The 27,350-nt window shown below is 35.5% G+C and overlaps 5 protein-coding genes and 2 long non-coding RNA genes across 10 annotated transcripts in view; 4 read left to right on the top strand and 3 right to left on the bottom strand.

Moving 5' to 3' along the window:
- Positions 1 to 2,030: 2,030 nt before the first annotated feature.
- Positions 2,031 to 3,762, bottom strand: LOC125578660. 2 transcript variants are annotated; one of them, XR_007316746.1, is made up of 4 exons: positions 3,257 to 3,762; positions 2,961 to 3,125; positions 2,700 to 2,856; positions 2,035 to 2,590 (listed from the first exon to the last, which is right to left on the bottom strand). It is a non-coding gene; the product is annotated as an uncharacterized LOC125578660 (long non-coding RNA). The 2 variants fall into 2 exon arrangements; XR_007316745.1 differs by having other exon boundaries at positions 2,031 to 2,590; positions 2,700 to 3,125.
- A 568-nt stretch (positions 3,763 to 4,330) lies between these two features.
- LOC106412466 (E3 ubiquitin-protein ligase BAH1) lies at positions 4,331 to 6,536 on the top strand. Its single transcript, XM_013853381.3, has 6 exons — positions 4,331 to 4,713; positions 4,778 to 5,019; positions 5,339 to 5,605; positions 5,823 to 5,960; positions 6,057 to 6,115; positions 6,217 to 6,536. The coding sequence occupies exons 1-6, from the start codon at positions 4,530 to 4,532 to the stop codon at positions 6,320 to 6,322; spliced, it is 996 nt and encodes a 331-aa protein (XP_013708835.2). The 5' UTR covers positions 4,331 to 4,529; the 3' UTR covers positions 6,323 to 6,536.
- Positions 6,537 to 7,626: 1,090 nt separating this feature from the next.
- Positions 7,627 to 9,567, top strand: LOC125578659. The gene is made up of 2 exons (XR_007316744.1): positions 7,627 to 9,190; positions 9,265 to 9,567. It is a non-coding gene; the product is annotated as an uncharacterized LOC125578659 (long non-coding RNA).
- Positions 9,568 to 9,811: 244 nt separating this feature from the next.
- LOC106369290 lies at positions 9,812 to 16,103 on the bottom strand. Of its 2 annotated transcripts, none has more exons than XM_048742010.1 (26): positions 15,882 to 16,103; positions 15,624 to 15,800; positions 15,420 to 15,533; positions 15,192 to 15,338; positions 14,454 to 15,091; positions 14,219 to 14,343; positions 14,034 to 14,125; positions 13,564 to 13,792; positions 13,421 to 13,493; positions 13,177 to 13,325; positions 13,035 to 13,105; positions 12,768 to 12,941; positions 12,605 to 12,676; positions 12,355 to 12,459; positions 12,179 to 12,268; positions 12,005 to 12,080; positions 11,822 to 11,918; positions 11,647 to 11,716; positions 11,371 to 11,550; positions 11,180 to 11,302; positions 11,015 to 11,098; positions 10,710 to 10,894; positions 10,496 to 10,634; positions 10,354 to 10,413; positions 10,161 to 10,265; positions 9,812 to 10,085 (listed from the first exon to the last, which is right to left on the bottom strand). In XM_048742010.1, the coding sequence occupies exons 1-26, from the start codon at positions 15,978 to 15,980 to the stop codon at positions 9,972 to 9,974; spliced, it is 3,588 nt and encodes a 1,195-aa protein (XP_048597967.1). In that variant the 5' UTR covers positions 15,981 to 16,103; the 3' UTR covers positions 9,812 to 9,971. The 2 variants fall into 2 exon arrangements, with proteins under 2 accessions (XP_048597967.1, XP_013664879.2); XM_013809425.3 differs by having other exon boundaries at positions 15,624 to 15,797; positions 15,882 to 16,064.
- Positions 16,104 to 17,976: 1,873 nt separating this feature from the next.
- LOC106365423 (glutathione S-transferase F4-like) lies at positions 17,977 to 19,497 on the bottom strand. Its single transcript, XM_013804858.3, has 4 exons — positions 19,376 to 19,497; positions 19,094 to 19,236; positions 18,698 to 18,746; positions 17,977 to 18,602 (listed from the first exon to the last, which is right to left on the bottom strand). Exons 1-4 carry the CDS (start codon positions 19,467 to 19,469, stop codon positions 18,133 to 18,135), a joined length of 756 nt encoding a protein of 251 aa, XP_013660312.2. The 5' UTR covers positions 19,470 to 19,497; the 3' UTR covers positions 17,977 to 18,132.
- A 1,314-nt stretch (positions 19,498 to 20,811) lies between these two features.
- Positions 20,812 to 23,542, top strand: LOC106369289 (wee1-like protein kinase). Its single transcript, XM_013809423.3, has 10 exons — positions 20,812 to 21,102; positions 21,304 to 21,364; positions 21,451 to 21,517; positions 21,739 to 22,002; positions 22,091 to 22,158; positions 22,243 to 22,352; positions 22,454 to 22,494; positions 22,601 to 22,746; positions 22,847 to 23,200; positions 23,281 to 23,542. The coding sequence occupies exons 1-10, from the start codon at positions 20,840 to 20,842 to the stop codon at positions 23,362 to 23,364; spliced, it is 1,458 nt and encodes a 485-aa protein (XP_013664877.2). The 5' UTR covers positions 20,812 to 20,839; the 3' UTR covers positions 23,365 to 23,542.
- Positions 23,543 to 23,933: 391 nt separating this feature from the next.
- LOC106365422 (cullin-1-like) overlaps positions 23,934 to 27,350 on the top strand; it is a 47,904-nt gene continuing 44,487 nt past the window's right edge. The window contains exons 1-8 of one of the 2 annotated variants that reach the window (XM_013804857.3): positions 23,936 to 24,383; positions 24,479 to 24,712; positions 24,787 to 25,554; positions 25,635 to 25,690; positions 25,949 to 26,375; positions 26,465 to 26,683; positions 26,775 to 26,942; positions 27,039 to 27,241. In XM_013804857.3, coding sequence (XP_013660311.2) covers positions 24,141 to 24,383; positions 24,479 to 24,712; positions 24,787 to 25,554; positions 25,635 to 25,690; positions 25,949 to 26,375; positions 26,465 to 26,683; positions 26,775 to 26,942; positions 27,039 to 27,140 — 2,217 coding nt within the window. In that variant the 5' untranslated portion in view covers positions 23,936 to 24,140 and the 3' untranslated portion in view covers positions 27,141 to 27,241. Of the gene's footprint in view, positions 24,384 to 24,478; positions 24,713 to 24,786; positions 25,555 to 25,634; positions 25,691 to 25,948; positions 26,376 to 26,464; positions 26,684 to 26,774; positions 26,943 to 27,038; positions 27,242 to 27,350 lie in introns of those variants that run through there. The other variant, XM_048742002.1, reaches the window with a different exon arrangement.

Raw genomic sequence — 27,350 nt, 5'->3', positions numbered from 1 at the left:
CAGATAAAATAAGGTGAAAATGCATATTGTCTTGGCCACTTGAGCATCTACTTTGAAACTTTTGAAAAGCAAAAGAGCATATCCCACTAATTTTGTGTGTAAGCTAGAAAAGAACCACATTCTTTTGAGGAGAATAGGCAATGAGTAAGAAAAAGTGTAAATAATAAAATTCAAAGCAAACTAAATCGAATCAAATAAGAAAAAATGTAACAAGAGAAACTGTGGACAATGGTGGGGATTTGTAAGGGAAAATAACCAATATACTAATACAAGGGGCCATAAAGTTAACAAAGACAAAATCCGCGGCTTGGAAATGATAAAAGCAAGTTTTGGTGGCGAAATCCAAATCAGTCTAAACTTCCAATAAATTGTATTATCCTTATTGTTATCAAGAAGTTTCTAATTTGACCCCACCAAGAAGAAGAAAAACATTCAAAGCGTAAGCCCTTTGTCTTTGTGGTGGCATCTTTATCCCATTCCCATATTACACAGTGAATACTAAAGTAAGTATTATATATCTTAAATCATGGAAGGTTACTTATTATTATATCATGGTATTAAATTTCACAGATTCATTGCTTCTATAAACAGTTACAGTTGTTTTTCGGTTTCATACTAGAAAGGTAATTGAATATACAGACAAACAAGCTAGTTGAAGACACCCATTTTAGAGGCAACAAATCTAAATGTAATTATTTTTAAAGGTAAAATATCTCTGAGACTTATAGATCTTCAAAAAACATAGTGAATAGTTTTTGTATTTGCTGTCTAAATTTCTTAATTTTTATGACTTCAACCAATCAATAGTTTTAAACTTCGAATCACATATCCACGCGGCATTAAGAAAATAGATCGAATGTGATGTGTATTGAATGTCGTCATCAATCAAATTTACAAGTATATATACTCTTACTAGGGTCGGATCCGCCCTACGGGCGGATAAGCAAATAAAAAAATATATTTAAAATTTACATGAAATTTTTGGTTTATTTTAATAATAATTTTCACTATTTTTACTACATATTTGACTATTTTTTTATTTTCGAAATTATATATTTGTTACTATATGAAAACAAATATATTTATTTCACTGTGTTCAAAATATTTAATTTTTTTGAATTTAATAGATTTTTAATATAATTCTTCTTAAATTTTATAATTTAAATAATTAGAAGAAAATCCAATTTATTGTATTTTTCTTTAAAAAAAAGCAAGTAGCTTAAAATAAGATATTAATTGTTGCTGTTTAATATTTATAAATATCATGTTAGGTTATAATTTATGAATTATGTTTGCGAACATATTCTGAAATCCCTACGAACTACCCGCAAACCTATCGCGATAAACACATGTGTGCCAATAGTAAGGTATGATGAGACTCTTCTCTCTTATTCCATAAGTCTAAATCATAATAATCACACACCACAAACTTTTATAACAATTGTGAATCGAAGATTATGCGAGCATAAATCAAATCTTCATCTACGCAACCCTTAAAACTGAAAATAATACAAACTCCTATGAGAAGTCATTTTCTGTCCCCCCCATAAGCTTGTTCTGTATGAGATGACCATCCCTTCATCACAGACGTTGGACACCATTTTTAGGTCGAATTCTTAATTTTTTTTGAATATATATATGTTAGAATTATGTATTAAAATAAGTTAGTATACAAATTTTAAACTATTACTTTATTGTTTTCTGCCTAATAAATCTGAAAATTTTAGAACTTATAGTTTGTTGAGGGTTCTATAATATAACACTATAGAGATGATGGTATAAGTAAGAAATTAATGGTCAGACATGAAAAATTCTCTAGCTAGATTGTTACTATAAAAATTGGTTAAATGATTATAGTTTAACCAATAATTTAAGTGTTACTATTTAGTTTAACCAATAATTAAGTGTTGCTATTTATAAGGCAAGTCAAAATGACCAAAACAACTGAAAACTTTTGTCCACCAAACCAATTTATGGAAAGCCATTACAAATGAAAGGTTAGACGAAAATCAAACTAAATGACAAATTCTTAAGCAAACTACCACCCAAAAGACCAAAACTTTATATTTAAATCTTACAAATCAGGCCATGAAACGCAAACCAATTTTTTTTTACTCTTGAGGAAATGGAAAGTGTCAAAAACACCATAAAGATTCAAAAGGAACCTCAAACAACAATTGAAATTACACTAAAAACTAAAAAGCGAATAGAAACGCTAAGAGCTTAAAACTCCACCTTCTCTCCAAAAACACATAGCTTCACCATAGACATTCAACTCCACCATCATCTGTTACACGCTGTTCCCCGTACCTTCCTCTGCAAGCAAACCATGTAACAAAGAAGGATTACCCTGGGCCACATAGGACTGAAGTCTCATCTCCTTTGTCACGCTTTGAGCAATCAAGAAAGCACCCCAGTTAGCCTCTCTTATCACCATATTCACCTTCCAATCTGTAAGATTACTCAGCACTTCAGTTAACTCCAAACCATACGCTCGAAAGGCTGGCCAGGCACGTGGTCTATTAATTGATCCAACCAATTCTGAAGCTTCTAACTCAAAAATCACATGCTGCAACCTGGTGTATCGTCTCTGTTAGAGGCCAAACGCAAACCAATTCATCTCTTTTCATTTCTTTATTCTTATTTATAAATAAGCTAAGCTTCTTCTACAGGGAAGAAAAATTCTCATTGCTGCTTACCCTATCCTTCTGGTGAAAACTGAAAGCACAGAAGGTATAAACTCAATAAACTCGTGATGAATCTCTTATCTAATGGCATCCCAGGTTTACCTTCCTCCAGCTTGCAGCTAACTTCAGATTCAATCTCTTGGACAACATCTTTAAACCCTTTTTCAACCTACAAATTTCAAACAGACCTCTAGATTTCAATACGAAAAAAATCCGGATTCATGACAGGAACAAAAGTGTAAGCCATGAAGAACCCTATCACTGCAGCACGACCTGCAAGACAAAAACTTCAAATTTCACCGTTAATTGATGAGTTGATATTCTTGTGATGATATTGCTTCATCCATGCCCACCATTGGATAATCGAGGTATCAAAGAGAAAAAAACCGTTAGTAGTTGTTTCTGAGTTATCTTCAAGCCACTTTCTCCTCTTTGTCTCTATAAGTAAAACAATAGCACACATTAAACAATCAATCACTCATCTCCCTATACCTTATTACAAAACCAAAGCAATAAGCTTACATAAAGTGCATAACTGAAATAAAGATTCGAGCTTTAGAGGATCTAACCATGAACTATCGCCGAATCCCGATCTGTTTTGCCTCGGATTGTTTCAGATCCCAGTTTCCAGTAACTCACTTAGCATCTTGAAAGAATGATCTCACTCGTGGTGGTTGGCAAATCAGTCTCGTCTCCTCCATTATCAGACACAGAGGATCTTTTCGTTGGAGATTTAGCCGGCACCTTCTCTACAGAAACGAAAGCAGGCTTCGGAATCTCCACGGTGGTTGCAGAAAGAGGACCAGAAGAGTGAGAGATCTTGGGGATAAGATTAGGGTTTTGAAGTGAAGCAGAGATCGCTTCCATATAACCGTAAAGTAGAGAGAGCTTGGTCTGATCGAGAAGAAACGGACATGTATAGATATTCAAGTGAAGAATGATAACCTTTATATAGGTGTAGATACACCTTCTTACAGAGAGTAGACACGCCTTTAATGTCAGATAGTGCTTCACATTGATCTGTAACTCTCAGTTTTTCAACTGATTATAAGAGGAAACGGAACAGTGATAAAAAAAAAAAGAAGAAGAGGAAACGGAACAACGCAGAAGAACTCTTTTTTGGTGTTAAGAAGAGGCCAAACCTTAAAACAACGTGTTGTTCATGAACAATATATGGGCCTCTGGGTATCAGGCTTAACTCGGTAATCAAAACAAACAATGGAATGCAGGAGCCCAATGTCTCATTAATGAAACGCAGTGTATTGCAAGAAGGGACACGTGTCAGGCTCTTGTGAGCCGAATTTGTGACGTGTCTGCTGATGTGGAGGGCCCTGGAGAGAAGAAACTCTACTTTATATAATAAGATGGTAACGACTAACGAGTCTGTCAAATACATTAATGTTTTAAGAAATTAAAGGAAGTAATGAAACTGAATGTTGAAAACAATAAACACAAATAACACCTTTAAACGGAGATATGTTCCCCAAAAAAACATTTGACTTTTGCTTTCTTTATAGATTTTTTTATAAACAAAGTTGTTTTCAGCCGACGTCACCAGCTTTTTTCTTCTTCCTCTGTTCATAAATACGCCTCTGTTTTTTTCTCATAATAAAAACAACACGAGACGCAAGAGAGAGAGAGAGAGAGGGAGAGAGAGAGAGAGAGAGAGAGAGAGAGAGAGAGAGAGAGAGAGAGAGAGAGAGAAGAAAAAACTTGTCAGGGTTGTAGTTTTCTTGATCAGATCCTGTTTGTTCAGGGCTATGTTTGTTGATGGTCATCTAAATTTTATAACCTTTTTTGTTGATTATATTTTCACGCATATACGTTTGAGAGATTGTGAAAATGAAGTTTTGTAAGAAGTATGAGGAGTACATGCAAGAACAGAAGGAGAAGAAGAATCTACCTGGTGTTGGCTTCAAGAAGCTCAAAAAGATTCTCAAGAAATGCAGAAGAAGAGATCATCTTCCTTCTCGTATTGCTTCAGTCAATCAACAACATGGCAACAACTGTCCTCGTGAATGCGCAGGTACCTGTTTCTGACATCATTCTCATGAAATTTTCAGTCTGTGATGTTTTAACTCTTTGTGCAGTTTGTGATGGAACTTTTTTCCCGGAGCTTCAGAAGGAAATGGAGGATGTTGTAGGATGGTTTAACGAGAATGCTCAGAAGCTTCTTGAGTTACATTTAGCTTCTAGTTTCAAAAAATGTCTTACTTGGTTCAAAGGCAAAACGAGCCATCATCTTGGTTTGATCCAAGAAGGCCAAGACTTGGTTAACTACGCCCTCATCAACGCCGTCGCCATCAGAAAAATCCTCAAGAAATACGACAAGGTTAGTTATCTGTACAAGATGATCTTTAAACACTTTCTTATATTCAATACTCTCTCGGTTTATAAATATGATGTTTTATAAGTTTTTTGTTTTTCAAAATATAAGATGTTTTAAGATTCTAAAGCTAACTTTAACTTTATTAAAAGCTGTTCAACCAATTACATTTTACATTTCTTAATAATTAGTTGAATCATTTTTATTGTATACTTTTAATAATGTTTTTAAAAGAAAAATACATTTCTTAATCTTTGTGAATTTAGTCATAACAATATTATGAAACATAGGGAATATGTAATATTTAGCATCTTTCGCCGTGCAGATTCATGAGTCTAGCCAAGGACAAGCGTTTAAGACACAAGTCCAGAAAATGAGAATAGAGATCCTCCAATCACCATGGCTATGCGAGCTCATGGCGTTTCACATCAACCTGAAAGAATCACAGAAGGAGTCTGGAGCTGTTTTGGCTTCTCCTCCATCACTCTTTGGTGGTTGCTCTTTTATCTTTGATGATGGGAAGCCTTTTCTCTCCTGCGAGCTCTCTGATTCTGTTAAAGTTGACATTGACTTGACTTGTTCAATATGCTTGGTAAGCAACCTTAACATGATTTTAAAGGAATCTCAATATAGTTGACCTCGTAGTAATTTAAAATAAAGAAAGTATCAACCTATAATGATAAAAGTCTTAGCCCTTGTTGTGTTAACGTGCTGTTCCACTCTTCTCAAGACCAAGTCTGTTTAGTATCTGGTTTGAAAGAATCTTTGTCTGAAAATAAATATTTTAAAATTTAAAATGTTATGAACAGGACACGGTGTTTGATCCGATATCATTAACCTGCGGTCACATATATTGCTACATATGTGCTTGTTCAGCTGCATCAGTAAACGTAGTTGATGGCTTGAAAGCCGCAGACCCATCTGAAAAATGCCCGCTTTGCCGTGAGGTTAGTTAGACACATTCTGTCACCAACTTTATTGATATATACTAATCTTCTTGCATGTTTCGTGATCTTAATGTATTTCTCTCATTTTGATGCCAGGTTTGTGTTTATAAAGGTGCTGTTCACTTGGACGAGCTCAGTATCTTACTTAAGAGAAGGTAAATGAACATACAACAAATCTCCTTGTTAGATAGTCTTTGAAACCTGTCTTTTAAGCTTTGAGGGTTACAAAATTTGAAACATTTAATAATGCATGCAGCTGCCGAGAGTATTGGGAAGAAAGGCGTAAAACAGAGAGAGCAGAAAGGTTACAGCAAGCCAAGGAGTATTGGGATTATCAATGTCGAAGCTTCACTGGAATATAACAAGTTGATTTTTGTGGCATCTCAAGTTAGACATCAATACTTGAATATTCTTGGTTTTGATTGATTGTAATCTAATAAATAAAAACTCAAAATCTCACGATTGTGATTTGGTTTCTTCTGTGAGTGTGTGTTTTGGCTTATATATAGTGACCATTTGTTTGTGAAAGATTGAAAACTCTTAAGTATTCTATGTTATTTTTATTAAGTTTGCATCTGTTAACAGCTCTCAGGAGAAGGATTCATTATAGAAAAAAACTTTAGAAAGATATTGTTGTAGTGTTGTTACAAAAATGAGGAGAAGAGTAATCAGCAAGGAACTAGAGCATGGTTCTTATCCTTGTACATGTGATATCTTGTGCATAGCTTCTGTAGTGTTGCAACCGAATGCTGCATCGAGTTTAGCTTTCTGTCTCGGTACATGGACTGGTTCAAACGTGGCCAAGTAGTTAAATCGGGTAGTAGATCATTAGAGAAGTAACTAACGCCACTCTAACGGAGTCGGACAATGAATAGAGTGTAATCCTTATTATAAGCCCATTCAAGGCCTGTTTTAGTCCATCAAATGGTTTTTTTTACCTTGATAAAATAAATCATTACGCATTAAAGAAAATATGGACTGTTGACACGGTAATTTGTTTTCCCGTTGTGATCAATTAATTCTTTTTTTCTTATTGGACAAAAGGAAATATAGTTGTCACAAGTCACAATGCATGATTGATTGTTACCCAGTGAGAAAAATAAGACCGTTACACAGTAGGAAAACTTATTACCGTTTGCTGCATTAATAATTACACGGCCCAATGTTGCGTACTGTTGTCCCTATTTAAAATCGCCTAGAAACGGTGCTTTATTATAGAATTAAAACTGGTTTAACACGCCAACCCAGTGATAAAGCTCATGGTTTAACCTCAAACTTTCTTTCTCTTTACCTTTCTCTTCCTCTATTTTACTCCAGTTTCTGTAACAACAAGATGAGCTCAACCATCACCCAGCTGACTCCCAATCATCGTTGTGAGTTATTTCCTGTTTTTATTTGGTGTTTATATGAAATGTTACATGTTTACTTACACGAAGCTTTGATGATTGTTTGAAATTAGGTTGCTTGTGATGGTAGTAGAGGAACAGAGCAAGTGAAAGCAGTAAGGAGTGAAGATTGTGATCGATCTTATATATGTTCTTCTCGCTTGTCTCCGACTCCCTCCCTGGTGACACCGTGACAGTGGTGAGTCCCTCTTAGTATATATGTTCTCTTTATAATAATTGTTGTTTCTTCTCGAGCAAAGCGATCATAGTCACTAAACTCTTCCCTTCATCTCAGAGCCTATCGATATGAGGGAACCATCTCATTTCATGTCAAAGAACGACATCCTATCCAGTCACCCGGCGAAGAAAACGACAAAGAGTCGCCTGAGAAGAGGATGAGCTTCTTCGAGATATATCTTCTTCATCAACAAGTCTTGGCCCAAGAACATATGCGCTTTGGAACAAGGCCTCTCAGGTTTTCTTTTTTGAAAACCCATTTTTTCAATTTTTATTTATTTTAAAGCTAAGTTCCAAATATTTTCACAAATATATATATTACCATACACAATATTTTTAAATTTAAATTTAAAATTTTATTATTTTCACAAATAAAAATAAAAACCACACAAAATGTTTTAAGTTTACAAATTTTAAATTTTACTAAAATTATTATTATTATATTAAATAATATATTTTCATGTTGGAAAAATACATGGTGCAAAAACTTCCGTTTGTTGAAAACAAACCAAGCTATTTGCATCCGATCCGTATGGTCTCCATATGGTTCGTAAGTGGTGTGGATGTTTAACATGTTTTTTCGTATTGTGAATGAGTTTTAATATGTCGAAAACAAACCAAGCTGAAGCATCCGGTCCTTATTGGTCTTCCTTATGGTCCGTCAGTGATGTAGATGTTTAACAAAATATCAGCATCCAGTCCTTTATATAAGGTCTTCCGTATGGTCAGTTGGCGGTGTAGATGTTTAACATGTTTTCTTCGTATTGTGAATGAATTTCAATATGTTAAAAAATAGACCAAGTGTTTGCACCTCGTCTTTTCTAAAATGAAAATATATTGTTTAGTTAATGATAATAATTTTAATAAAATCTAAAATTTGTGTAATCTTAAAACATTTTGTATTGTTTATATTTTTATTTGGGAAATTAATTAAAATTTAATTTTAAATATAAAAATATTTTGTATGGTAATTGCTTATTTGCGAAAATATATAGAATTTAGCTTTAAAATCCAAAAAAAATACATTGAATTAAACTATCAAAGAGATAACCTTTTCTTGTGTGTGTGGTGTGTTTTGTTGATTTGATTTCACTCACAACCGGCTGGGAGATTGTGAAAAATGAAGTATGAGGAGTACATGCAAGAACAGAAGGAGAAGAAGAATCTACCTGGTGTTGGCTTCAGGAAACTCAAGAAGATTCTGAAGAAGTGCAGAAGAAGAGATCATGTTCCTTCTCAGATTGCTTTAAACGAAGCAATCACTCATCAACGTGGCAACAACTGTCCTCGTGAATGCAAAGGTTGCTGTTCCCCTGTTAGGTCCCTTTCTTCTTCTTCTTCTGGTTTTGAGAATGTTTTAATCTTTTTTGGCATGCAGTTTGTGATGGAATCTTTATTGGCATGCAGTTAACGAGAATGCTCAGAAGCTTCTTGAGTTACATTTAGCTTCTAGTTTCAAAAAATGTCTTACTTGGTTCAAAGGCAAAACGAGCCATCATCTTGGTTTAATCCAAGAAGGCCTAGACTTGGTCAACTACGCACTTCAAAAGGCTGTGGGTTCGAGCTGATCTTGCTCGAAATGGTATCTTCGACTATGAAAAACTTAAGGTAAAACGAAAACCACAAACCAATAAAAATGTTAAGTTCGAAGACTCTGATGTATGTGGTTAACGTATTGTCAGAAAACTTGGAACATGAGGATGGTGGATCAGTCTGAAAAGTGCAAAGAAAGTGTGATGGAGAGTAAGAAAGAAGAAGAAGCGATTGGATTGAAACTGAAGAAAGCGGTTTTGTTTCCGCAAGAAACAGAGAAAGGATTGTGGCCGGCTCTTGTATAATTTAAAAGGAGCAACGAGATATTTTCACCATAAAGCTTACAAGCCTCTGTAAAGTTTGTATAGTTCTTGAGATAAATCATTCTAAACTTTGGTAATAGCATCACTCTGTTTTGTGAAACTAAAATAATAATATGCTTTTTGATTAAATGGTCTCTTCAGTAAAATATTAAAAAGAAAAGAAGTTTGTAATGGGGTTCGACTCGTTAGCACGACGATTTGGTTGTCAACTAGCCATCATGTGGACTGGAGGGTACTATGGCAATATTATATTGCAAACCAATCGCACCATCCTCTTCTCAGGCGACTAATTTTTAGGGTGAGTGAAAAATAGAAACTAAAGTTAAAAAATACTTGATGCATGCTTGGTACCAAAATTAAATAAAATTGGCAGTAAAATACTAAAACTTTCGGAGAACATAAAAATCTACAAATAGTTTGTACATCAATTGTTATCTCTCTCTGTACATAAAAATCTTATATAAATTGAACTATCAAAGAGAGATTTTCTATATCAAGGAAAAATAAAATACACAACCTCTCTGTTTATCTTTTTACATGAAGTAGCTCAGTGATGTCTTCTTCCTTGACCCTCCTTCTCCATACAGCTCGTTCCATTGCTGAAGCTCGTTCATGTTCGATGAATCAGTCGACACACTCGCGCATACCTACAACACCAAACATCCCCCCCATTAAATCCCCAAAAACTTGGACCAAAATGCGAAACTTCCAGTCTTTCAAACCTGTTCATGTGCGGTCTTGAAATCATTCATGTTCAATGGTCTAATGTCTTTGCTATTATATAATAGTGGCATTGGTCGGTTTTCAGTTTGAGCCACACTTCTCTCCTGCAAGTCAAACAAAAATCTGGTTTAAAGAAGGAACCCCACATATGTCACATAGCCCACTATTGATGTTAAAAAATCAAAGCCGAACCTTCTTTTCTTTTTCCAATATCTCTCGGATAGGAAGATGCGCTGCGGTCACGCAAAGATTCTGCAAATCAAGATCGTTTGTTTTAAGCAATAAATAGGTTTTCAGTTTGTGATCAAGAAGAGGGAGGAAACTACAGACAGACCTTTAAGTCACTTCCTGAGTACCCATCTGTCATATTTGTTATAGCTTCTATATCTACGTCCTCTGCCATCTCTTCTTTCGCCAAGATTACGCTCAAGATCTTTGATCTGTTTGCTGAATCCGGGAGATTAACCATCAACCTGCACAGAAGATCTACTCTAAAGCACAATGACGATCATACATGAAGCAGAGAAGAATTATTGAGAGTTTATTACCTTCGCGGAAGCCTTCTAATCACTGCTTCGTCAAGGTCGAATGGTCTGTTTGTAGCAGCTAGTACTAACACTCTTTCTTTATCCTTTGTGCGTAAGCCGTCCCAGTTTATCATGAACTCGTTCTTCATCTTACGCATAGCTTCATGTTCCCCTGGATTCTCCCTTCTTCCCAACATGCTATCAACCTATAAATAATTTTGTTTCCATTCAAAAGGCTTTAGAAACTGAAGTGAGATCGTGCAGAAAACGACATTTAAAGAAACGGAAAGCAGAGGGGCGATCTGTTTTTCAGTCTTGAAACATACCTCATCAACAAAAATAACGCTTGGAGCTATCTTACTTGCTAAAGAGAAAACAGCCTTCACATACTTCTCTCCCTCACCAAACCACTGCAAGAAAAATCTTCGTGTCAAATCCAATCCCACAGGAAACATTTATCGAGTCAGGTCACTGTTCTAAAAAACAAATACCTTTGAAGTGATGCTGGACATTGAAATATTGATGAAGTTTGCACCAGCCTCTGTTGCAACTGCCTTTGCCAGCATCGTCTTCCCTGTACCAGGCGGTCCAAACAACAGTATACCCTTTGTAGGCTGCATGAAGCAACAGTTACATTTCAGTTTCCAAACAGACATTTGAAAGTGAAAAGGGAAAAAGGTACCTTTGTAAGCTGGCCTTTGCCAAACAACTCAGGTCTTTGAAGAGGAAGCATCACCAACTCCTTCAAGGTGTCTTTCACATTTTCCAAAGCCCCAATATCATCAAACGAAACACCGATATCACTTGGAGGAATGACGTCTGATAGGAGTTTTTTCTCGAATTCATTCTCAGTAACAACATCCTGAAATGATATAGCGTTGTAATTGTTCAAAATTTAGAAGGTATATATAGGTTTAGCCTAGGAGGAGGTAAATGACATAAGGTTATGAAATATTACTTTGAGAGATTTCTTTGTGCTCTTGTTTTCGTTTTGAATCCCATGCAACACCTGCAGGCCATATGTGATGCTGCAACATATGAGAAAAAAGTTATTTTCAAAATATATCACAAGAAACAATCCAAGTTATACTGCAGGATCTATAATCAGAGTTCTTCTTATTAAAGAAGCTCACCTTTCGACAGAGATGATAAGCTTGTTGTCTTTGATCGTCGGTTCTGAGCAGCTCATAAGATGGAAACTGAAAGCCCAGCCAACCACTTTCTCCACTCCTATTAATCATAAAGTTCTGGGTAAAGACAAAGCAACCATACCCTCAAGGAACAAAGACAGAAAAAGCAGAGTGAAAGATGCTCACTATCGAGCGGAAGGGACTGATCTTTGATGCACAAGGTTTCGAGGGCAGGGCATTCCAGACGGTTTTTGCTAAGGACCTGCAAGATTCATTAACAAAGACATAAGTAAACACACAGAAGACTAAAAAAACAATCGACATTTAGATAGACATGGGATTTCACTGAAAGATGCTCACCGCACGAATGATGGCAATATTAGCTTGAGCCTTCAGGATCTCTGCATCACGTTCGAGTTTCTCCTTCCAGTCCAATAGGAAAGCTTCGTCCTGTTATGTTTTAAAAGAAAAAAAGTAACATTAAATAAAAATTAACAAATCACACCAAGTAAGGTAAAAAGAAGAAAAGCTCAGACCTCGGGTAACTGGATGGTAACTTTGTTAGGAAATAGTTTAGTGATTTGTTTCACTGGTTTAGACATTTCTTTGTTCCTATCTTGCAGTCTACCACCAAAGTTCTCCTGCAGATGACATGAAAAATAACTCCCAACATATCAAAGAGAGAGAGTATATTTATTTCTGCATATGCATAAATGCAGTATAGTCACTTACAAGTTGCAACTCAGAGAAAATAAGACTAAAACTAGATGAGTCGGATTATCATACCGGAAATGCAAGATCCAGCAATGCTGTCTGGTTGCTGCCAAGCTTTGTGAATAAGAAACCTCCAGGGTGGGACTGAAAATGAATAATGACCATTTTGAGAAGAACATAAGAATAATTAAAACAGTTTAAGCATATAAAAAGAGGGATTAAATAGAAATCCTACTTTCTCCTTTCGGCTGTCTAATTGGGTTTGTGAGGCTATGACAACAATCTTCTCCGGTAAATTCTCCAGCTTGCTCTTCAAAGTGGCATACACATCAATTCTCCCCGACACTGATTTTTCAATGTCTTTCAGGAACAGTATCAATGATCCGTTTTCACTTTCATTAGAAGCCACCTACAGCATCATTCAAACGATTTTAAAACGGTTCTTGGACTAAGTAGTACTCTTCAAATTAAACAGAGAGGCAACAAAAAAAGGTCAACCTACCTCAAAGATTTCATTGATGGCAAGTTTATCAACATCGTTACTAGAATAGCTATCTAACCGAAGTGAACTCGCTGCACACAAACAATGTCATTAGTCCAATTAACTTTTAACGCAAAGGTGTAGGTATTATAAGGAAAATTACCAGCACAAAAGAAACCACGGTCTTTTTCACATAGGCCACCAAGATCATTGCCATCTGCTATCGGCTTATCAAATCTAACCCCGATTTTTGAAGATGCATTGTCTTCAAATGCAAGTACTACTTTTCCGTGGAAACCTAATACCGGTCCCCTAGATAGAATAGCAATAACAAACGATATGAAATGTGCTCTGATAACAACTATGTACATCAGAAGAAAGGATCTCAAACAAAAGATGAGACGAACAAACAATATCTAAGTGGAGAATGGAAAGAAGGAAGCGAAGAAATTGAAGAGCCTACAAACTTCACTCGGTCACCTAAGAAATACAGAAGTGCCTGATCAGTAAAACAGAAAGTTGCAGAAAAACGAAAAATAAGCGTCCATACCAGTTTTGAAGGTGTAACTTTTAGAGGATGCAGTTGACACTTCTTGCCTCAGAACAGGCTGAGAACTCAATGTTGATCCACCTGTTATATCAGCCACAACACTTGGAGTAGGTTTCTTATGCTTCAAAACCGTAACATGTGCAGCCTGTACGGCTCGTTTAGCAAGCACGGAAAATCTTTCACGCCTAGAACTTTCTATGGTAGAATCTGCTTCCTTGGCTGTTGATCCCTGAAGCCATCCAGAAAAAATAGAGAATCAATAATAGCAGTAATGTTCTAAATCCCAATAAGTTAAGAGATTGCCGGGACAGTGTATGGCTTCTGAAGCATTTGAAATCAATATTCAGGAGGGCCAATTTAATACCAATATGCTCACGATTCTAAATTAAAAAATAAAAATCAATACGAATATGGACAAAATCAAACGCTACGAATGATAAGAAGAATCTAAAGGTGAAGTGGGAGTTTACCCCAGGTAATAAGAGTGTGTCAACAATCATCAATTTGGCCCCACACTTCTTAGCAAGAGATTTTGCTAACATTTCCTGATATATCTCAGAGCCTTCAATTAGTCCATATGAAAATTATGTTAGGAAATGGAAATGAGAAACAAATATTAATTATAAACAGTAATTGTACAGAGTTTCCTTCATACCAGCTGGTCCAGAGAGCAAGATACGGGGGCACACTGTCGACAGATCTGCTGCATACTTACCAAACTTGCTTCCACAATTCATATGAACATATGTTGAAGTTATCAAAACATCCTTTGTTGTGCCACTGTGACAATTTAGAGAGTTGTTTATCAATACTTGGAAGACTATATACCAGTTGTCCATCTTGTTTGAATAACAGAGATTTTTTTTTTAAAATGTTGTAACCACACAGACCTTAAGTAATATGGGAAGTTCTCGAAAGAATCTTCTATCTCCTGAGGATTGAGTACTCCTGCTCGCAGACAATCTTTATGCGCTTGACGTCTAGTTGATACCGAGGCTGATGAACTGTCACATTCTTTAGGCATTTCCTTCACTTCCCTTCGATCATCCACCGGTAATTTGGAAATGCTACCCCTTGAATCAAATTTCGAAGGATCCCTGAGTAGGCCAAAAATTGGTCTAGTTTCATAACCAGAATCAGGAATACTTCTACCTTCTTCAGCTTCTTGAAAAGAATCCATTTCATTTGCATCAGCGTTCTGGTCATCGTCGCTATCAGCGTCATTGTAGCTATCAGCGTCATTGTCGCTATCAACATCAGGAATACAATCATCGGAGCTAGAAGGTAGGACAGGAGCCCTTGAATTTTGCTGACTTTTGACATTTTCAGCAGTAGGTGGTAGAAAAGGGACATGTAGCTGTTTTAAAGCCGCCAATACAGAGGCCTTCTCATCAGATAAAGACTCTCCTGCTGCTCTTGTCTCAACATGAAGCCCTTTCAGAGGCGCACTCTGTTCTCCAAAGATGCTAAATGAAGAAGCTCTATCTGGTGGTGGAGCTAGATTTTCATCTTTAAGAGACTGAATAATCTGAACACTCTGTTAAGAAAACAAAAATACAGCAAACAACATCATAGATACATAAAAGGTGATCCCTGGATAACTTTCCAGAATCCTCTTAAAAGGATACATAAGCATGTTTCCCGAGAGTGCTGAAGACAACCTCGTCGCCTCCCCGCAGATGAACGCAAGCCCTCCTTTGGTAAATCTTGCCATTGACCTGAACAAGAACTCCAGTCCCTACTATCTCCAGCGAGGCAACTGAAGGACCTCCGTGCTGCAACAACAAAAAAATCTCAGAAAAGGTGTCCTTTTAGGCTAATAGAAAACTCAACCAATCAGATAGAAGTTTAAATACCTCAGACTGGCTCAGTTCACAAAGAACACTGGGGATGGATTGATCTTTGATAGATAAATCGCATCCTCTTCGTCCAACAGTAAACACAGCGCCTCTCATGAGACGATGAGGGTTCTGAAAAACGCAAGTAATTTTTTTTCTCAGGACAGTTAGAAACAACACAACTAATGTACATTGTCAGCTAATCCCCACAGACTCAGGAACCTGTGGATACTGAGAAAGAAGCTTCGCCCAAGGAGAAGCCTTAGACCGCTTCTTCCCCCTTTTCGACTTGTCAGCTTCAGACACAACTTCACCTGGGGGAGAAGGCGTCACCAAGGCATCACTAGTCTTCGGATGAGAAGCTCTAAGCTCCGGTTCTCCAGACTTCGAAACCGCCTTCTAGGTTTCATTCCAAACAGAAAACTCAAAGAGAAGACGAGAAACCGAAATTCACAATTCAAATGGGATTGATCTTAAAACCTTGGATCGTTTGGTAGGCCGTGATGATGGAGTTTCAGGAGGCGGATGAGGAGAGAGCTGCTTTGAAGCGGAAGAGCTACTACGCCTCGTCTCCACCATGTCTTAAAACGAATCTCCTTTCTTCTTCGTAGAGAGATTTCGGAAGGAAGGAATGATTTGATTTCACTGCAATGTCAGTTTTATCTCTGAGTTATGTTTTTTGTAAGAACTGCAACTTCCATTTATCAAGGAATTTATTAAATGCGTATCTCGACTTTCATATTATTTTAGGCATTGAGTCTAAATTCAAATAATTTTTTTTAACTATTTTTAATTATTATATTTTTTTGTTTTTTAATATAATTTAAGTATTCATAAAAAAATTGAATTTTTTCATTGAAAAGTATAAATCTTTATTAAAAGTATCTAATTTTTTAATTAAAATATTAACCACATAATAAAATTAATTTATCAGAGTTATACCAACTTAATTCGTTAAAAAAATAAAGTTCAATTTTTAAACATAAATAGTCATTTAAAATGAAATACGATAAATAAATATAAAAAATTTAAGTATTTTATAAAATAAAACACAAATATATGAAAATATGACATTTACTAAATATTTGTCAATTGAAAAAAAAAAATTTCTAGTAACATTTAATTTATAATCTTATCATTATTATAGATCTAAATAACTCACTTTCTAGATTATAGGAATTAAATAATATGTCAACTACATTATAGGTACTAAATAATTATCAATCTTTTCCAAGCTAAAAATGTGATCTGAAAACAATCAATTCAATAAAAAAATATACAATAAAATTATTATGTTTTAAAAAGTGATAGACACATCTCATATATATTATACTAATATATACCAATGTAGAAGTAAAAATAAAATATTTCTATAAAAATAAATAAAAATAAACACTCGCGCGGTTGCGCGGATCAAGATCTAGTTAAAATCTAAAGCTCCAAAAAAAAGAGAGACCAATTATTTATTATCTCACATTATTAGTGGTATTTTATACTAAGACCTATGGAATATTTTGCATACTAATGTTAGACCTCTTCATCGTCAATTTGGGATTATGTTGACAACTTGTCATGCATGCGTTTACTGCATTTGAAGTAAAATTACAGCCTTACAGCAAATCCACTTGATCATTATTTTATACGTTGCTTTCTTTATGTTTTTAGATCCTCACAAGAGAACTACTCCAAGTTGCATGTTTTCATTTTTCATTTGTTTATATGTGATGTGCTTTTGACTCTCTCTCTTTTTTTTTTTGTATGTTATGCAGCTGTTTGAATCTTTTTAACGCTCTATTCAACAAATTTCAAGCAGATATGGCGTTCTTGATTAATTTAAAACAGATGTAACCACCAAACTACTTTAGCAGTTAGGACCGAACCGAATGTTGTATTAAGCACGTGTAATCGTCCCGCCATTATTTAGAGTCAGTAAACAAACTAATCAAATCTATTGACAGAAAATGTAATTGGGTAAAGACCCATTAGTGTGTGTACCTTCCCGGCCCATTATTAAGTTAATATAGTTCAATGGAAACAACCCAAAACAATTTAATGGTGCTATGGAAATAACTCAAAGTCAATAATATGTTTTGCGTGTTAGAATATGATTAATGGAGGTTATTAGAGTGAGGTTTTTAACAGAATATAAGAAACATTCTCTTAACTTTTAACTAAAAAACTAAAAATTAACTTTTAAATAAAATACGATTCTTAGCTTTAAAAAAATTAAGAGACGATTTTTTATATTCCATTAAGAAATTCCTATTAATCATATTCTTATTAGTTGTTAGGCTTTTAGGTTGAGAGTATAGGTTGCTTTATGTGTTACAGCTTGAGCACATATCCAACACTTTTTAAGCAAAGAGGTTAAGGACCAAACCAAACATAGGCATTTTACTATTATTGTACATTCGACATAAAATATTCAAAGCTTAAAGCAAAATTAAACAATTCTTGGATCACAGAACTCATAATTATTCACATTCAAATCTATATGGGTACCGTCTAAGTTTAAGAAAACATTGGCAAGATAATAGATGAGCCCTTATTTTATCTGTGGAAATATTGCTATATTTTAAATATATTATTATTATTCCCTTTATCCACACATACATCACAACATACATACACACAATGAATCTTATAAGATTCACCACACAACAAACAACACAAGCTTACAAACAAAGGCCAAACTATACAACACACAATTACATTCTCACACAGTTTTCATTTATTTCGTTTGCTTACCAAACCAATACTTTTCATGATCACAAGCCATCTTCCAAGCCTCTCTACCCGTAATCTCGCCCACCCACTTAAGCACTTTAGGTCGATCTTCGAACAATCTCTTTGTTGGAGTTCCCAAAAGGTATTGAATATTTGGCAAATGATGAAGATCAGCCAAAGTAAAGGTATTACAAACCAAGAATCTATATTTTCCGAGTCGTTTCTCGTAGATATCTAGAACCTTCTCTAGATTCGCCTCGTTTTCTTTGACGACCACTTGGTCAGTCTCTAGACCGTAGATAGGCTTAATGGCTTGCTCCCAAGTGAGTTTTGATGCAAATGGATCGAACTGGTGAGCTTCGATTTCCATCCACACTGTTAGTATTGCCATTGTCTCGTGGCTTTGAAGATACAAAAGTTGTGTGCCTCTTGTGCTATGAACATATGCAATGTATTGTGTTATGGCTCGAGACTCTAGAAGCAAGAAAATTGAGATTTGAATAAGTCAGAAAATCGATTAATTTATAAATAAATATTTATCATGAAGTTAACAATTAAAATTAACTCACCATGCAGCTTAATGTTTCCATCTACAAAAACTGGGATTTGACCAAAAGGCTGCATCAATAACAAACACATTACAAGTAACTATAATCACTAGGTGAGGTGATTGGCAATTATTCTGATCCTATACATATAACAAATTAATGTTCATGTAAATGATTCCACACGATCGCTCTATATACCTGATCAATAATAACTAGGTTAAAAGTTGAAACGTAAAACATGATATAGTGTAGCGTAAACCTCAAGTTAACACATATGAGAACTTAAACTAGACCTAGAATGCCTTGAGTGAAAAGTAACTTGAAGTAGCATATACATCAGGTTAACACACTCTGAAGCTACTAAGTACATACTAACTAATCTTCCGATTTTTTTTTCTAGGCGAGAACATTACTTACGTTGAGAGAGAGGAAAGACTCCGTCTTGTGTTCACCGGATTTTAAATCGACAGTAATGGACTCGTAAGAGAGCCCTTTCTCAAGGAGAACAGCGAGAACACGCCTTGTGCTGGTGGAGAAAGGATTGCCATGAACCTTGTAACCTGTTTAATAAATTCCATATTAATTCTTCTCACATTAGTGTAAATTAAGAAGAATAATCATAGAAATGGTGAAACCATTCCTGTTGTATCTAGGACGAGTTACCAAAATCAAAATTAGTACTTGTTTATTTTATCTCACCTAGATTTTTTACTTCTGTTTCACGCTTCCAGTTTGGCACAAGCCTGTACACCTTCTTAGTCCAGTTCATCAAGAGATGACTTATATATCTCATCTATTAGTTATACATCTATATATACACTAAGTTAAAAGTTATATGTCATTCTTTTGCAATATAAAAGTGAGGAACATTTAGAGTCCTACCTTTCTTGTGTATCAAGCGATGAATTGTTCCAATGATATAAATATATATATACTTTATCTTGATAGATTAACCAAAGCTAAAGAAAAGAATCAAACCAAGAAAGATTCATCCATTACTATAACTAATTTAACATTTGGCACAAATAATATCGAAATCAGTATTTTCTTCAAGAGAATCTAAGCTTGGTATGAAGTCTCAAAGAAGGCTAAAACCGCTTCCGAGTTAATTATGAATGATGCTATAGTTCACCACATTAATGTGTGTGAGTAGTAAGACCCATATAATTAGCAAAGATATAGGTTTCAGAATGAAATTTGCTTTGAATGTTATATTTAATTCTCCTGTTTCACCATCAAAACCCATATAATTAAACATATTATTTGATAGCATTAAACCAACATTCTAGTTTAAAAAAAAACAAGCAGAGGCTAGAAAGCACATTAAGCAAAATTAAGGCTAACCGACCTTTTTATTCGAGAGAGAATCGAAACATTAAAAAATGAGATTAAATATCCAAGATATCCTTTAAAAATTAGTTATTTTGTCCTTGGCTTCTTACTTATGCATGGTACCAACTTCAACTTGTTAATGTTGGTTTGCAATTCTAATTCCTTCTGAATTAACATATAGAAGAAGCTAATTTATATACTATACATTACATATGAGAGGTGGTGGTCCCATACTACGACAATGATGCTAGTAGTTACTAAAATATTTCCAACCATGAGGGATTTCGCTAGAGATCATTTCCTCATTATTCACATTAATATGAGTTTGTACAAAAACTCTGAGTATTAATGACGTTTCACGCAGAAAAAACATTATTGATAATTACAGATTTATTATCCCATATTCAAGAGAAAATAATTAGTATTAGATTTTTTTCTCTGAAACACTAGTAATTAGTATTAGATTGATTTTTAAATTTGTTGACCAAAGGAAAATGCAAATCTTATATAATTAAAGAAAATAGCATAAATTATTTAATATTCTAAAAAAAGGTGCAATATTCTGAGAGTAAGTGCCTACACCGTGGCCCAAGTGCTTATATTAAGAGCCCAAAGCTTACATGACACGCTCCACATCGGCTTCAGTCTGATTAAAAGCTAACCACCCTGAAGATCGGACGGTCGTAAACCGATAATAGAAGATGTACACCGTACTCCTTGCTGCAACTGATCCTCTCCAAACTAAAACGAGCGCGCAAATTTTAAATTAAATTATAAATTATCCAAATTACCTCCACCAACAAAATCAATTAAATTAAAAATTAAATCGTCATGTTCGAGAAGAAAGGACGAACACTGTTGGCGAAGAGGAAGAAATCCCTAGGCGCGATCGATACGAGGAGAACGAAGAAGAGTCTTGAGATGGAAGGACACTCTCTCCTTCGATTCGGTCAATTGACGAAGCTTTCGTTCGATAATCGTCCCCCGTCGAACGCCGCGGAGTCCTCGTCGGAGCTCCGGAATGAGCTGGGTTCCGTTGACGGAGACGGCGATTGCGGAGAGAAGGGATTCATCCTCAGCCAAGACTTCTTCTGGTAAAAAATATTTCATTAATTAGCTGTGTGTTAGGTTGAGATCTGAATACGATTAGGATTCTTGAATCGATTTTAGGCTCTGTAGATTTGAGGACATTTCCGTCTTTTTAAATCTTTGTGTGAAGTCTCAACGAAAGCTAAACACTTTTATTGATAAAAAGTCTTTTTTTTTTGTTTTGTTTTGGGATTGAATCTTGTCAGCACACCTGACTATATAACACCGGACAATCAGAACTTGATGAGCGCTTTAGACAGCAGCAAGGTGAAACTGAGAGACAGCTGTTAATCTTATCCAATTGTTTTTTTTTTATTTCTCACGAATATCTTATAAGTATTTCTAATTTGCAGGATCAATCTCCTTGTCCTAAGTCTCCTGTTAAACTTAATACAGTTAAAAGCAAAAGATGCCGCCAAGGTAAGCTTTTGTGTCCGAAGACTTATATGTGTTTTGGAATGAAATTTGCTTTGACTGTTTTGTGGTACAATTGTTATGTTTGGTTCTCCTGTTTTTTTTTACAAAATTTTCAACATTTAACTCTTTGTTGATTTAAGATTCACTATAGATATAGTATTCTGGTGATGTGCTATTTTCCTAACTTTTTCCAGTGGTAACTTTTTTTTTTATGGTCAATGCAGACAGTTTTACATCGAAAACTTCAGATTATACTTGGTCTTCGAAGCATAGAGTAAATGAACGAGAGAATGATGGTATTGACACAGATGAGATCATGGTGGAGAAGATCCAAGCCAATCAAACGGAGAGGACTGGATACGTTTCACAGACTGCAGTTGCTCTGAGGTCTCGTGTTATGCCACCTCCTTGCCTAAAAAATCCATATGTGATGAATGACTCCGATACAGCTAGTGACCCTTTCGGATATCAGAGGTCTAAATGTGCTAGTGAGTTATTCCTACCCTCACTTGGCAATGGCTTAAGAATTATAGCGGTCCTTCCAAAAAACTATGTTTTAACTGTACTGTAATGCAGGTTTTCTCCCTGCAAGCATAGGTGGGGGTGGCTTGTCAAGATATCTCACAGACTTTCATGAAATTCAGGTAAGCCAATGAAGATCTGAATCGATGGAACTATGTTGCTTTGCTTCTTTCTAATTCTGACAGCACTTTGTTTGGTTTCTCCAGCAAATAGGCGCTGGGAATTTCAGCCGTGTATTTAAAGTTTTGAAGAGAATTGATGGTTGCTTGTATGCTGTCAAATACAGCACAAGGAAGCTGATTTTGGATTCAGAGAGGTAGAGATTTCTGCACTTTTTTTCTTTCTTAGTGCTGTATTAATAATAGTTCAACTTGTTTGAATCAATTTATTTAAGTAATCATAACCGACTTTTGACAGGCGTAAAGCTATGATGGAAGTTCAAGCTCTTGCTGCTCTAGGTCAGTTACAGACTCTTGTTTTGCCTTCTTGTCCTTAACCTGTTTTTAATGGTTCGCTCTTTGCAAACTATGGTCAAACAGTTTCTACCTTTTTGTTTGTTTGTAGGATTCCATGAAAACGTAGTAGGATACTACAACTCGTGGTTTGAAAACGAGCAGTTATACATTCAACTGGAACTCTGCGATCACAGCTTGTCCAAGAAATCTTCACTTAAGATCTCAGAGAGAGAGATTTTGGTGATTATGCATCAGGTACACACTTCCATAAGAAAAAAGAGTAGAGAGAGAGTTTCTTGAGATTCATGAGAATTCTTATTTAACAGTACCAGCACCAACCATTGCTCTGTTACAGATAGCTAAGGCGTTACATTTTGTGCATGAGAAAGGAATAGCTCATTTAGATGTAAAGCCCGACAACATATACATCAAGAACGGTGTCTGCAAGCTCGGCGACTTCGGTTGTGCAACGCGGTTGGACAAAAGCTTGCCAGTAGAGGAAGGGGATGCACGTTACATGCCTCAAGAAATACTAAACGAAAACTACGAGCAACTTGATAAAGTCGACATCTTCTCTTTAGGTGTCACGGTCTACGAGCTGATTAGAGGATCGCCTCTTACGGAATCAAGAAACCAATCCCTCAACATCAAAGAAGGCAAACTTCCTCTCCTTCCTGGCCATTCGTTACAGTTACAGCAACTGTTAAAGGTACGTTATTTGCTATTCTTATCTCTTGTGTGTTTCATGGAACATACACAATTTCTAACATGTTTTTTGAAAAAAAACAGACAATGATGGATCGTGATCCAACGCGTCGTCCTTCTGCTAGAGAAGTAATGGAGCATCCCATGTTCGATAGGATTCAAGGTTGAGATTCATAAACTATCTCACATGTTGAGAAACTATTTTTTGTTTTGTTTGTAAATTATGGTACTAATGATCATAGTGTACTGGTCATAGCACCTTAATTCGGCATTGGCAACCTTGTTTAGGAGAAAAACTGCCATTAAAATTCTCAAATCAAATCAAAACCAACAAACTTCTAACTCACTTGCACTATTTTATACCACAACTTTCAAATATTGTTTGTGAATATTTATTGACTAAACTATTTTGGATCCACGAAAAATCAATCATTAACTCGAATTAACTGTTGTTTTTCACCTTTCTTGTGTATCCAAAACAATTTAGTCTCAACAAAATAAGGAAATAAAAATAGTTTTTTTAGTTTTTTTTTTGGTAAAAAATAGTTTATTTAGTTATTTTAATTTATTTACCTCACATTTCATAATTTTATAGGATTGATAATCATAACTAAAATCAAAATTTAAAACTGAATAAAATTTTTCTTTTTAATAATTATCACCAGAAAAAGAAAAAGTAAACTAAACTTGTATATATCTTGAAATTATTAGCAAAAAATAGAAAGAAATTCGAAAATAATAAAGTTTCCAGATTTACTTCCTTTAAAATCTCAATTGATAAGGTTTACATTTATTAAAAAAAAATCAAAATTGATAATTATTAGCCACCGCCTTAACTAATCGCTATAAATACCTATCTCCTCAAAGCTTATTGTTCACACTTTCATTCCATCTCAGTTCTCTCTCTCTCAAAACCCTAGTTTTCCATTAGAATTTGATTAAGAATGTCTTCTAGTCAAAGTCGTGAGCCTATCACCATTGAGGATGGATTTAAACTCATTGATGCGGCTGTTACCAAGCTCACAAGGATTATTGAAGGAAAACCTGAACCACCCTTTCTGCCTGAAGAATATATTGGAAACTACACAATAGTTTACAATATGTGCATCCAGAAACCACCTCATGATTCGTCTGGACCGCTTTATGAAAAGTATGGTGCCATCCTTCAAGCTTATGACAAGCTTACGGTGAGTATACTATCGACCCACTTTTATTTATTTATTTATTAGGGCTTTCTTACAAATAGTTTATTTTGTAACATATATTTGTGTGTTTGTGTTAGATCTTGCCCTCTATCATGGAGAAGCATGATGAATACATGCTAAGAGAGGTTTCACGATGGTGGGAGATTAATAAAATTATGGTTAGGTGGTTATCTCACTTCTTCTACTATCTTGACCGTTACTACATTGCACGGAATGGCATACCAAGCCTAACTGTAGTTGGCATGACCTGTTTCCGCGACCATGTTTACGAAAAAGTTCACTTCAATGTCAAACAAGTTGTTATAGCACTGGTAAGTACATGTATATAGAACTCTTTGATGATGTATAGACAGAACTCTATCTAACACGGTTTTGTATTATCCAGATTCATAAAGAGCGAGAGGGCCAACAGATTGATAGGGCACTATTGAAGAACGTGTTAGATCTCTTTGTTCAGAATGGGATGGGAAACATGGAGAGGTACGAAAAGGATTTTGAGGACTTCTTTCTTACAGAAACAAATTCTTACTATTCCCGCAAGGCCTCAAGCTGGATCCAAGAGGATTCTTGCCCTGAGTACATGATCAAGGCCGAGGAGTCTTTAAAGAAGGAGAAGGAGAGAGTCTCACACTACCTTCATTCAGACACCGAGCCCAAACTAGTTGCTAATGTGCAAACCAATTTGTTGGTTTTGGTTGCAAAACAGCTTCTGGAAAAGGAGAACTCAGGCTGCAGCGCATTGCTGAGAGATGACAAGACGGATGATCTCTCGAGGATGTACAGGCTTTACCATGCAATCCCCCAAGGGTTGGAACCTGTTGCGGTAGCTTTTAGGCTTCATGTTACCGCAGAAGGTAACTCTCTTATCAAACAAGCGGAAGACGCAGCTACTAGTGGTATCGTGGAGGAACAGGTTCTTGTCAGAAAGATAATTGACTTGCATGATAAGTACATGGCCTATGTCACGGACTGCTTTCAGAACCACACCTTATTCCATAAGTCGTTGAAAGAAGCCTTTGAAATCTTTTGTAACAAGAAAGTGGCTGGAAGCTCAAGTGCAGAGATGCTTGCAACGTTTTGTGACAATGTTTTCAAGAAGGCAGCCAATGACAAGTCCAATGATGACTCTACTATTGAGTCTACCATTGACAATGTAAACATTCTCTTCTTTTTTGCCTTCATATTATGTTCAATGTCGTTGATTCTTGATGCTAATATTGTCTCTTTTTACAGGTGGTTAAGCTGCTTGACTACATAAGTGACAAGGATCTTTTCGCAGAGTTCTACAGGTACGGTACATTCATCTTTAAATCTTATTGCTTAGGCTAATTCATTTATTTAGCATAGTCATCTAATAGCATGTAAGTGGTCCATCACGGTTTGCATCTGTAAATTAAAAACTGTTAAATCTAGAGCCTATAATTCCAAAAGAAAGTTCTAAAACTATTTTAATACAATGTTAAATATACTACTAATATTTTTTTAACAAGGTTTAGAAATTATTTGAGAGGCACTGGTATTTAGAATGGCTTGTTGTATGCATGCAGGAAGAAGCTAGCACGTAGGCTATTATTCGGAAAGTTTAGTGACGACCATGAAAGAAGTATACTTACAAAGCTCAAAGGACAGTTCGGTGGACAGTTTACTTCAAAGATGGAGGGAATGGTGACGGATATGCAATTGGGAAAAGACCAGCAGACTGGCTTCGAGGAATATTTAAAAAATGCCAATACAGGTAAACCCAAAGGTGTTGATTTCACGGTCACTGTTCTGACCACTGGTTTTTGGCCAAGTTACAAGACTTCAGACCTCAATCTCCCACTCGAAATGGTCAACTGTATTGAGAGTTTCAAGGCTTATTATGAGATCAAAACCAAACACAGGAGACTTATGTGGATTTACTCTCTGGGAAATTGTAATCTTACTGCAAGATTCGATGCTAAACCTATCGAGTTGATAGTTTCTACCTACCAGGTATGTTCATATATTTTTTCCTGCTTCATATATTTTTTTGATTTCAACGTTACATATTTTTGATATATATATTTTTTTTCTGTTTTCAGGCTGCTGTGCTTTGTGCTTTCAACCACACAGAAAGATTAACCTACCAGGAGCTCATTGATCAACTAAACCTTAGCCATGAAGATCTTGTAAGGGTGCTTCATTCACTCTCATGCGCAAAGTACAAGTTTCTTAAAAAGGAACCAGCCTCAAAGACCATCTCTAAAACCGATTCTTTCGAATTCAACTCCAAGTTCACCGATAAGATGCGGAGAATCAAGGTATGTACGCATAAGATTATTTGTCTTGTTTTTAGATCAATACAGAAAGACTAGAGCTACTAATTCTTTTTTCTTTTTTTGTGTGAAACAGGTGCCTCTTCCTCCAGTGGATGACCGCAAGAAAGTAGTTGAGGATGTTGATAAAGATAGACGTTACGCTATTGATGCTTCTCTTGTGCGGATCATGAAGAGCAGAAAAGTGTTGCCTCATCAACAGTTAGTCTCTGAATGTGTTGAGCAGCTTAGCCGAATGTTCAAGGTAAACTTGTTAAAAAAACAAAAAGTATTATTAGTCACACGCATTGGTTTCATTATGAATGCTTGTTTCTTAATGATTTTCGTTTAATTTTTGCAGCCTGATATAAAGATGATCAAGAAACGTATTGAGGATTTGATCACCAGAGATTATTTGGAGAGGGATACTGAAAACCCCAACACTTTCAAATATGTCGCCTAGTCAAAGAGAGCAAAGAAAAATGTTGTTTAGTTTTCGTCTTTAATACATTCTTCTCTTTCGGTTTTTTTCCTAAAAATATTTGATATTACTTTTTTTCTGATATATAATAATGTGTTTTACTCTTTACCTTAGTCCTTTACAAAAATAATTCAAATCTTGATAATAGCCTTATATAAAATGTGAATGAAACGAATAGATAGAAAGAGTTGC

The sequence above is a fragment of the Brassica napus genome, chromosome A9, assembly GCF_020379485.1.
Source record: "Brassica napus cultivar Da-Ae chromosome A9, Da-Ae, whole genome shotgun sequence".
Classification (NCBI taxonomy): Eukaryota; Viridiplantae; Streptophyta; class Magnoliopsida; order Brassicales; family Brassicaceae; genus Brassica; species Brassica napus.
Note: the sequence above shows the minus strand (reverse complement) of the source record. Positions and strands in the feature narration are given on the sequence as shown.

What these genes read in the sequence shown, in the direction of transcription:
- LOC106412466 (XM_013853381.3), top strand. Translation starts at nt 4,530, where the DNA reads ATGAAGTTTTGTAAGAAGTATGAGGAGTACATGCAAGAACAGAAGGAG. An exon ending in TCCTCAAGAAATACGACAAG is followed by an intron (nt 5,020 to 5,338) that starts GTTAGTTATCTG and finishes TTCGCCGTGCAG; the next exon opens with ATTCATGAGTCTAGCCAAGG. An exon ending in AGTATCTTACTTAAGAGAAG is followed by an intron (nt 6,116 to 6,216) that starts GTAAATGAACAT and finishes TAATGCATGCAG; the next exon opens with CTGCCGAGAGTATTGGGAAG.
- LOC106369290 (XM_048742010.1), bottom strand. Translation starts at nt 15,980, where the DNA reads ATGGTGGAGACGAGGCGTAGTAGCTCTTCCGCTTCAAAGCAGCTCTCT. An exon ending in CTCTCGGGAAACATGCTTAT is followed by an intron (nt 15,092 to 15,191) that starts GTATCCTTTTAA and finishes CAGAGTGTTCAG; the next exon opens with ATTATTCAGTCTCTTAAAGA. An exon ending in TCAGTCCCTTCCGCTCGATA is followed by an intron (nt 11,919 to 12,004) that starts GTGAGCATCTTT and finishes TATGATTAATAG; the next exon opens with GAGTGGAGAAAGTGGTTGGC.
- LOC106365423 (XM_013804858.3), bottom strand. Translation starts at nt 19,469, where the DNA reads ATGAGATATATAAGTCATCTCTTGATGAACTGGACTAAGAAGGTGTAC. An exon ending in AGTCTTTCCTCTCTCTCAAC is followed by an intron (nt 18,747 to 19,093) that starts GTAAGTAATGTT and finishes TTATTGATGCAG; the next exon opens with CCTTTTGGTCAAATCCCAGT. An exon ending in TGGAAACATTAAGCTGCATG is followed by an intron (nt 18,603 to 18,697) that starts GTGAGTTAATTT and finishes TCTTGCTTCTAG; the next exon opens with AGTCTCGAGCCATAACACAA.
- LOC106369289 (XM_013809423.3), top strand. Translation starts at nt 20,840, where the DNA reads ATGTTCGAGAAGAAAGGACGAACACTGTTGGCGAAGAGGAAGAAATCC. An exon ending in TCAGAGGTCTAAATGTGCTA is followed by an intron (nt 22,003 to 22,090) that starts GTGAGTTATTCC and finishes ACTGTAATGCAG; the next exon opens with GTTTTCTCCCTGCAAGCATA. An exon ending in CTGATTTTGGATTCAGAGAG is followed by an intron (nt 22,353 to 22,453) that starts GTAGAGATTTCT and finishes GACTTTTGACAG; the next exon opens with GCGTAAAGCTATGATGGAAG.